Source organism: Pinus tabuliformis, chromosome 3_1 (assembly GCF_031772625.1).
Source record: "Pinus tabuliformis cultivar Carrire ecotype Pingquan chromosome 3_1, CPIR1, whole genome shotgun sequence".
NCBI lineage: Eukaryota > Viridiplantae > Streptophyta > Pinopsida > Pinales > Pinaceae > Pinus > Pinus tabuliformis.
The window spans coordinates 134510471-134521291 of NC_142301.1; the positions used below are offsets into that span (position 1 = coordinate 134510471).

The 10821-nt window shown below is 32.8% G+C and overlaps 1 protein-coding gene across 1 annotated transcript; it reads right to left on the minus strand.

Moving 5' to 3' along the window:
* Nucleotides 1-4644: 4644 nt before the first annotated feature.
* Nucleotides 4645-10241, minus strand: LOC149186133 (putative aldo-keto reductase 2). The gene is made up of 5 exons (XM_089410915.1): nt 9952-10241; nt 8918-9118; nt 8613-8785; nt 8115-8217; nt 4645-5568 (listed from the first exon to the last, which is right to left on the minus strand). The coding sequence occupies exons 1-5, from the start codon at nt 10171-10173 to the stop codon at nt 5221-5223; spliced, it is 1047 nt and encodes a 348-aa protein (XP_089267041.1). The 5' UTR covers nt 10174-10241; the 3' UTR covers nt 4645-5220.
* Nucleotides 10242-10821: the final 580 nt, after the last annotated feature.

Consider the following 10821-nt stretch of genomic DNA (forward strand, 5'->3'; position numbering starts at 1 on the left):
TTATGGTTATATGTGTTCAGCTTTGATTTAGCTCGATCTTTAAGCTTCCGCAAGTTTGATAGTAGAAGTAGATTATAGTATTTTGCTTTGGTATATTGCATTATCGAGTTAATCTACAGTCAGATTTTCTACATAGATCTCACAGGTGGATTTGTAGAGAATTTGCAAGAAATTATACAATTTATGCCATTGGAATTTCCTTTTCATAATCCAACCACGCCTTTGGTCTTCATTCTCTTTCTCTTGCAGCCATCCCTGTAGTATCTCCAACTGTACTTTCATCACTGCAAGATTTCCATCTCGCTCCTCATTACTCATCTTACCTATATGGCATTCTCTAGAACCTCTTCTATGACCCTCCATGTCCATCTTCCTTCATGAGCTCACCTGTTCCCGATTGGTGATCTGCAACATAGCCTTTTCTTGTAGCACTATTCTCTTGATACTCAATACCTTATCAAGCTTCCTCTCTGAGCTTGATCTCTTCCTAGGTATTCTCTCTCTTGGTTCACTCTCTTGAACCTTTTAGAGCCTCTCTGCTCCTCTGGCTGCTGCACTCAGTCACCTTTCTCCTTTCTTCCAACCTCTAGTTGGATAGGTTCGTTGCCATCATCATCAAAAACTCTGCTTGTTCTTTGCTACAATTATCAAACATCTTCATAGCCTTTTGCAATCAATAATTCATCATTAACTAACTGAAATCATGAAGACCATAACTCACTGTCCAATTTTCTGAACACATGTTGTTGTTGCAGTTTTCCACTATCCCTTCATAAACAATTTTCTCAATTTTTCCTTTCAATAAGCTGATCTACTTTTTCCCAAAGTAGATTTTTCTTCTATCTTTTTACTGTTCTTTCAAAAATCAATTTATCAATCACCAATTTCAAAATCAAATAAGAAAATCATTTTTTTTTACCTCAATCAGATTCAGATCTGATTCTTCTCTTCGCTTCTGCCACGCCACTCTGGTTTCTTGAAAATTCTTCCCGTTCTGTCCTTTTCAAAGAAAACTCTTCAAAATCTGTTCTTTGTTCACAAAGTTAATTATGAAATAAAATAATTCCATAAGTTCTAAATTATTTTCAAAAGACAAACCCACTCTGATTTCTCTTCTGTAGAGCATACCTGCTCTAATTTTCTCCCAAAAGATCTTTTTCCAGCTCTGATACCAAAATGATGCCATCCTAAGCCGATAATACCCACAGTATGCATATAAAATTCATATATCTCATTTATCCCAGGAATTTCAATTACCCTGCCCAGTCAAACCTTCATAAATTAAAGTTTAAGGCCCCTTAATAAATCCTCATGCGGAAATGTTTCAAAGACTATTCAATGGTCTAAACCTTAATTAACCTCTCCAGTGAAATCTTAATCAACCCTCATAAACTTTGATTAATTCTTAAACCCGCGCATATTAACCATACCCTCTTACTCTGGTCTCGGATTTACTCAACACTAATCATACCATGGTTAATTTTCCTTAATCCGCTATATTTCTATTATAACCTCATATAATAGAAATATACATAAATCACATTTAACCTTACCTTTCCACTTTCTCCACGGCCTTGGAACATTTTCCGAGGCTCACCTAAAAATGACGCAGGATGTCAATTGAACAACAACCGATTGAACAGCAATTGAACAACAATTGATCGAATAGCAATTGAACAACAACCGATTGAACAACAACCGATTGAACAACAATTGAACAACAACCGATTGAACAACAATTGAACAACAACTAGTCCCACGTTGACTTCCCACGTTGACTTTCCCTTTTTGCACAGGCGCTTCACTCTACGTCGTTGATCAAAGCATGCTGGATCCAATGGTTCACAACAATATCGGCTAGGGAACTTGAGTGACGCTTAATCTCCCTTACAGAGTCGATAAGGATTATCAATCCTTAATCTATAAATGTTCGGGTCCGTTCTAAGGTTAACGCCTGATCACCTTTATGACTCGATATCTGTTGGACATATGAGGTCATCAAATCTATAGCCTGCGGGTCTTCCACTAGCACACTGGTTAAATAATACCCTAACCCCCGCAGTTGACTGTGATGTAAGCATTTGAAAATGAGATCGATGGTTAGGATTTAGTATGGGACTTCAGCCACGATCAAAACCTCGTACGCTCCTAACCTCCGCAGTTACCGATCACCCAGTTCCATCACCAACTCACCATTCTGGATACCTTCTAACATTGTTCCGTATTCCTTCAACTTACAGTTCCAATGCAATCCTTAGTTACGCATTTCACTTTGGTACCAATTCCTCAGGAACCAGACTTTCATGATAAATCTTCATGCCGATTTATAACATTCCACCTCCACATACGCAAATCTTCCCATCTACTGTTCCAACATATTATAACACAATTTCCGCTTTCTGTCTTTGGTTCCCTTTTTCTAAGTGACTCTTCTCTTGAGTTATTCTCCGCGTGTTTCTTTAAAACTACTACTTCTGAGCTTTGCACTGATTTCTTTAATCGGATTCATACAGTCCGACCACTATCCTCCTCTGTATTCCTTCTCTGCACTCGTTCTCTGCTCGAAATTCTCATGCATATATATATTAAACAAAGTTCTCCACTACACACATAATTTATCAATTAATTTCTTAATACACACTATATAACTTAGAAAACGAATCTTTGTATTCAAAAACAAATGTATATACAAAAGAGTCTTTCTCTCGCTGGCCTGATTTACATTCAGTTGGCCTTTCTCGTTTCAATGCCCATAGGCTCACAATCCAACCCTCCTGTCTGCTAACTCTCTCACTAACTCTTCTTTTTTAAGCCTTCGAGGATTACAAAATATGCACAAAAGGATTCTGTTAACCAATTTTGGTTCAGATCCTCAATCTTCTCAACTAAATCCTAAGAATCTTCTAGTCCTCATTTAGTTCCTAAAATATCTTATTTATCCCTTGAGGGTTTCAACTTTCAACTAATCCTAAGGATTCTCCATAAATCATGAACTACTTTCTAATATTTACAATATCTCAATCCATACTAATTACTCATCATCACTCATGTTCTCCTACATTCGAGAACATTTACAAATATCTTCACAATATTTAATTAATTAAAACTCTCACATCCTATTAATTTAATACTTAAGAAATCAACTTCTTTAAAAACACAAGACCCCTAGGTCAACTAAAATATGATGAAATTTCTAAGCCGGATGCTCCTGCATCATTTATTAGGGTGTTTTTGACGTTTGTACCAAACAACCCCCCATTATTGTATATGTCTAATAATATATGGGTCCCTATAGAAATTTATTTTACAAATTTTTGCAAGTTTTTTTAGAAATTTATTTTACAAATTTTTGCAAGTTTTTAAATTTATTTATTGATAGATGTTTCAATTTTTGAATTTTTAACTTTCAATTTTAAATAAATTATGTTGATTTTTTAAATTTTATTTATGTTTTAATATCAAATAAATGAATACAAAATGTTTCTTAAAAATAAATAATTTGATGTTGGTAAAGCTATCTGGACTCTCGATGTCCCAATATCCCGATGTCCAAATCTTTGGTTGTCTCAATACTCTTGAAGTCTTGATCTCCCAAAATCCTGATACTCCAAAGTCCCAACAATGGGAAATTTTTAAAATAGGTAAATAGAATAATATTCATTAATTCATAGATTTTATCACATTTTTCCAATATCTAGAAATAATTAAAATCACAAGTAAGTTGATAAAAGAAAGTTCTAGTATCTTGACATCTTCACATCCTGATATTTCAATAGCCTAATATTCGAATGACTTAATTATTGGGAATAGTTCAAGGTTTAAATAGCATGGATGGCCCAAAAAATAAAAATAAAAACCAAAAAACCGATAGTCGAATAAGCTAACAAGATGATAAGAAATAATGAAGTGAGTCAATACATCCCAACATATTGAGAAATTGATATCTTGACATCCTGGTGTACCGATATCTTGATGTTTCAGTGAGCCTAATAATACATTATGTTGATCTTCCAATATCCCAACATCCCAATATTTAGATGTCTTGAAAGGCTGATGACTTGATAACAAGGAAATCAAATGTTATTTAACGTGAGTTTTTTCCCATCAGATGATGAAGTGTATTGACTTCTACTAGTATCAATATTTTTTTTAATGTATTGTTTGATCAAATAGCCAACGCCTAAAAGGTGATATGAAAATTATTGGAAAATTAAATAAAAAATAAAAATAATAAATTTTAGATATATTTATTACTATCAAATAAATAAAAATAAAAAATATCACAAAAGATTATATTTTTATTGTTATAAATATTATTCAATTTCTTTTTCAAAATAACAACATTTGATTAAGAAAAATTTCCAATTACAAATAACTTTATAAGACATATTGTTATATTATCTTTTTTTCATGTAGTACTCTCTACCTCCTAAAAACATTTTAAATAACTTTCTAATGGGTTGAACCCTATTATTCTAAGACATGTTATATTTATTTCTTTCAAGCTACTATATAGGTTTTATTTATTAGACATGGTCTTCATACATAACAATCTATATATGTACTTAAGAAGTTGAGGATAATATGATCTGAACTTAAGCAAGAACACAACAAATTACAGATATAATCATAAATACAGAGATGTGACAAAAATAACAATTCATTTCATTAATATGAGAACACTGAAATATGCTTACAAACATAATTGAAATAAACTAGCTTGGGTGATGGTAGCTTATCTCTGAGAAGAGATGTGGTGGCTACATGCCTCTAAACTATGTTACAATGAGGCTCAAGGGCCTATTTATTATTGAACAACAAGAGAAAACCCTAAACAACAAAAACCCTAACCCCAGGAGATGTAACACCAAGAGTTTGTGGGACCCGTTGGGGTTAGTTGGGCAGCCAACTTTTCGGGGTCGTAACTTGGTCATATTATCTTCGTTTGGTGCATACGATACCTTGTTGAAAAGGTCTTTCCGAGTACTACATGATTTTCCATATGCTCACATGGGCATTCTGCAGACCTCAAAAAACGCAGTTTAGCAGGTCAAAACTGCTCCGGAAGTTTAGGACCTGAAAAACTGCTAAAGATAGTAAATGTTGAAACAAACAAGGAAATAAATGAAACTGACCGAAGGTCTAGGTGGAATATGTGGGTGGCCACCAATATCCACTTGGATCATGATAGGACCCTAACATATAATGTATTATAAATCATCATTTAACATCCTTCCATGAAGAGAGAGGAGGTGTTTCTGAGTTCATCCATAAATATCTCTTGTGTTCATCTTCATATCTATCTCCAAAAACATTACAAGTAGATAATACATTTTCTATTTCATTCATCTCTTCTTGTGTGAGATTAACTGATAAAGCACCAAAATTTTCTTCTAAGTTTTTCACTTTGGTAGTTCCAGGAATTGGTGATACATCATTTCCTTGATAGTGAATCCAAGCAAGTGCAAGTTGACCTGGGGTACAACCTTTCTTGGAAGCTATATCATATATTCTTTCAAATGTTATATTATTCTTTTCAAGATTCTCAAGTTTGAACCTTGGCATTGTCTGCAAATAAAAGAAGAAGAAAACGATGTTATAACTTATGTAGCCAAGGAAGATATATGAGCATAGATTTACAAATCTTCAAGAATCATGAACAATAAAACAACAATTTTTTTGTTACAATCATGATAAAAACTTTGAATAATAGACATTGATATGAAATATTTAATATAATGGAAAATTTATAATTTAATTTTAATAAAAAATTATTTTAAATTTAACAAATTTTAATCATACAAATATAGTTTAGAATGTGTTTTTGAAGGCATAAATGGATTTAGCACCTTCAAAATCCTTGGAACACTCCGACTATAGAGACAAAACATCTTAAACATGCAATTCCAACAAATCCTTGTTAGATCTCAAGAAAAATTGACAAAAAAATATGCTTATAAAAGAGCCAAAACATAAGAGAGTGAGACCTTTGCATATGAAGATGATGTATTCTAATTGTTGTTTTTTTTGTTTGTTTTTTGTTTTTTGTTTTGTTTTTTTTTGTTTGTTTTTTGTTTTGTTTTGTTTTGTTTTGTTTTTTTTTTTTTTGTTTTTTTTTTTTTTTTCGCTAAAATTTTGTTGAGGTTTTCCATTACACCAAAACACATAGGCATTAATAAACTTCCAAATTCGTAACATTACCTTGGGTGGGAGTTTATTCCCTTGTTCTAAAGATGGTTGTTAGTCCACATGCTTGATTCCTAAAGGTGTGATGGTTAGTCTTACACTTCCCTGACATAAATCTAGGGAATTGAACGTAGGCCAACGCTACGATACCATGTTGAGGTTTTCCATTACACCCAAATCTATAGGAATTATTATAATTCCAAACCCGAAATAATACCTTGAGTGGGTTAGTCCATGTTCGTAGGGTGTTGATTACTCCACATCATTGATTCCCAAAATGATGCACTTTTTTGTTAGATTGTGATTGTGATTTTAGTTATTTAAAATGTGTTTTTAAATGAATAAGTGGCTTGAGTGCCTTAAAATCTTGGAGTTTTGGGATTATGTGGAAAAAACAAATTAAAATTATGATTCCAATAAATACCTATAGAATTTTAGAAAAAAATTAACCAAAAAGACCTAAACATAGAAGATTTAGACTAGGTCTATAAATATGGAAAAATCTAACTTTTTTATGTTTTAGCATTTTCATTGTAATCCAATGATACAATTATGAATGGGATTATGGTTTTTAGTTATCTAAATGTGTTCTTGAATGCATAAATGATTTCAATACCTCAAAAACCTTATGGCACTAAGATTATGTAGACAAAAAAACTTAACATGTGATTCCAACAACTCTGTGTAAGATTTGATACAAGAATGGTGCAATCTAATTGTTCTACATTTTGTCTTTTAAACCAAAATCTAGGGATACAATTCTTGGTGTGATACTAATCTCGTTATTTAAAATGTATTTTTGAATGAATCGAAGGATTCAATGTCCTGAAAAACCCTAGACTACTAGGCTATGCAAACAAAATCACTTAAAGTTGTAATTCCAACAAATCCCTACTCCATTTCAAACAAAATTGATAAGAAAATCTGAAAAGAGCCAAAACAAAAAAAGAGGTAAACTAAATTACTAATCCTATAAAGATGGTGCATTCTAATTGTTCAACATTTCGTTTTTCACTTGAAGTACATTTTTTTGTGATATTATGATTTTAGTTATTTAAAATATGATATTGAATGCATACATGGATTCAACATCCTCAAAAACTTTAGAGCACTAAGATTATATGGGCAAAACAACTTATACTTGGGACTCTAACAAATCCCTGCTAAATTTTAGACAAAATTAATATAGAAGAGGAAAACATAGAAGAGAAATTTAACAAAATTAATATAGAAGAGCTAAAACATAGAAGAGTTAAGCTAAGCCTATAGTGTTTTATGTTTTGCCTTTTTGCAAAAATCCAATGATATAATTTTTGGTGAGATTATGATTTTAGTTATTTAGAGTGTTTTATTGAATGCATAAATGGATGGAGTGCACACTAGGATTATTCAGATAAAACATCTTAAACTTGTCATTTTAACAAATCCTTAAATTCACCACAAAATATGCTTAGAAAAATTATACCAAACCTATAAAAAAGGCTTTGCCTTATTGTTTTTAGGTTTTTCAGCATAATACAATATTTTGTAGGAATATGATTTTTGTTATTTAAAATATATTTTTGATTACATAAGTGAATTATATATATAGTAAAAAACCCTAGAATTGTGATATTATATAAACAATATAGTTCAAACTTGTCACTCCAACCCCAATATTAATTTAAATAAAAAAAATAAAAGTTAAATTAAATTTACAAGAATATGGTTTAATCTAACTCTTCATTTTTTTTTTTGCTTTTTCCAACCAAATTCAATAATATAATTTTTAATAAAAACCATAACTTTTAATTATTTAAAACCTATTTTAAATTTCAGGTTAATAATCGCCTCTTAAAAATACAACTTAATCCAATTAAATGTATATAATAAATAGAGTAGAGTCAATGAGAAAGCTAATAAAGAGATAAAAAAAAACTCTGAAATACCTTTCTATAATCGGAATCTGTCATATTCTCAGCTAACTTTTGTCCAGAGGTAAAGAAACCCCGCCCTAGAGGGCTGTATGGCACAATTCCAATACCAAGTTCCCTGTAATTAGAATTTTAACATGTCAGTAAACAATTGATAATAAGAATCAGGTAAATAGCAAATAGTAATTTTGAGCTTATTTTGATTGTTGATTTTCTGAATATTTAGCAATTTGATAGATAAAAGTGTGGTAAAAAATTTGATCCAACTCTTATATTCATTTGATTACTAAATATTCCAGGTGACGTGCATGATATGACGGCTGGGGTGGATGGCTTTCGCACCCCAGCCGAGTTCGATTCCTGCGGGGCGTTCACTGAGGCCCCCTCGCTACAGGGATGAAAAAAAATTCCCTCACTCGCTACAGAGATTGAAAAATTCTCTCACTAATTTTTTGATTACTAAATATTCCGAAAATCAACAATCTACATAAAAATGCCCAACACCTACTATACCTGCAAGTAGGAATAATTTCAGCTTCTGCATCCCTAGACCACAGAGACCACTCTAGCTGAACTGCAGTAACAGGATGAACGGCATGAGCTCTTCGAATTGTTGATGCAGAAGCCTCCGAAAGTCCAATGTATTTTATTTTCCCTTCCTCCACTAATTTCTTCATTTCTCCCATCTGTAACATATGCATGCATAGCCCAAGAATGACAACCAATTCTAGTAAAGCATATGAAATAAGAAACTAAGTGTATACGATTCCATATATGCCGTAATGGTTTCAAAATAAAACTTTAGAGTCCATACGTACCGTAACTTCAATGGGCACCTTAGTGTCTATACGATGTTGATAATAAAAATCAATGCAATCCACATCGAGTCTCTTCAAGCTTCCCTCGCAGGCAGCGCGAACATTCGCAGGATCTCCTCGAAGCTGTGGTTTTCCATCAACGATTCTATATCCAAACTTTGTGGCTATTTGGACTTTGTCCCTTCTAACACCTTTAATGGCCTGCAATCAACAAACCTTGGTGAAGGATTCTATCAATTTAGCTAAGTTTTTTTTAGTTCATTGTCTACTAGTCCTAAGATTCTTAAAATAAATAATCTTGACCTATTCCAAGAAAAAATATTATTAATATTGAAAGATATTTACCTGCTATTGCAAGAAATCAAGAATGATAATCTCATTACAACATGTTATATGCTATGATATTTAACTTTATCTGAAGAAAAAGATGAAAATCTTTTTTTACCATACAATTAAAATAAATAAATTTGAATCTATTATGTCAAGAAAAACAATATCTACCTGCTATTACAACAAACCAAAATAGATAATCCTATTACAAACATATAGTATATTATGATATTTAAACCTATATGAAAAAGGAGGCTTCTAAGGGCTGAGGAATTGCCCGGACCGTCAAAAGTTGCCTGAATTCGGGCAAAAAAATTTCAATTTTTTTTTTTGTAGAGGCAGTGTTTGAATCGTGTTTTTTTATAGTGGAAATGGATTCAATACCATCAAAAACGAGGCAGTGTTTGAATCGTGTTTTTGATGGTGGAAATGGATTCAGCACCATCAAAAACCCCTAAAACACCTAAAATTTTGAAGTTTAAGAACTATAACTTGGATTTACAAAAATCCTTGCCGGATTTCTCTATATATAACTAAAATTTCTATAATTTTCAGGGCACTCCTCCTCCTCGTGTTAGACTAGGCTTATGAAAAAAACGAAAATCTGTCCAACCACACGACCTACACTCACTTGACACTTGCTAAACTAAACTACACGACACAGATACCAGCAGGAAAAGAAAAGACCAAGCTGCTAGTTTTACCTTTCCAACCAGGACCTCATTGGTGAAAGGGCCGTAAAACTCCGCAGTGTCGAGAAAAGTAATTCCTTTGGAGACGGCATGGCGGATTAAAGATATCATCTCTTCCTCCGGTTTCGGAGGTCCATAACCAAATGACATACCCATGCATCCCAATCCCTGGGCTGACACTTCAAATCCTTGACGCCCCAAATGCAATCTGCCCACTGATGCTGTTTCCGCCATTGCTTGTCTTTGCTCTGCTCACTGCACTGCACTCAATTAACCACTTTATAAGCTCATATACCCATGGAACCTCCACATTTATAAATAGGCCAAGAGATTGAATTCCGTTTAAAAATTATTTTTTATATTTTATTCCATTAAATCTTAAATTGATTTTTTTATTATTTGGAGTAACTCTCAAGCAAACATACATATTCATGGTCAAAATTAGATGACATCCATGAGACTAAACGTTAAAACACATGTTTGAACGTACAACGTATGCATGAATAATGGTGCAATTGCTTTCTACATTTTATTGAACAAAGTCGGTGGAAATTTAACCCTGAAGCAGCGATTTACCACGCAATGGTTGAAGAAGTCAACTACCTTTTTACTATGAATGGCGTGTTTGAATGTACAACGTATGTATGAATAATGAACGTGAGTGCATGACGGGCTGGTGGGGGCGGTAGGCTTTCGCACTCCCCAGCCAGGATTGCGAGTGCCCCGGCTTGCTGTTGTAGTATTTGATTCAATGATGTATATGTGTATTCTGTTTGCTTTGACGATATTGTATGATGAAATCTGCTCGCTTCTGCAATATATGATGTATTGCATAGTTACCAAATTCGCCCGAATCGGGCTAAAAAATTGAAAAATTCGCCC

Excerpts from the sequence above, each read along its gene's own strand:
- LOC149186133 (XM_089410915.1), bottom strand. The coding sequence starts at position 10,173 with ATGGCGGAAACAGCATCAGTGGGCAGATTGCATTTGGGGCGTCAAGGA. Across the intron at positions 9,119-9,951 it reads ATGAGGTCCTGGTTGGAAAG|GCCATTAAAGGTGTTAGAAG; the intron begins GTAAAACTAGCA and ends TGTTGATTGCAG. Across the intron at positions 8,786-8,917 it reads AGGTGCCCATTGAAGTTACG|ATGGGAGAAATGAAGAAATT; the intron begins GTACGTATGGAC and ends CATATGTTACAG.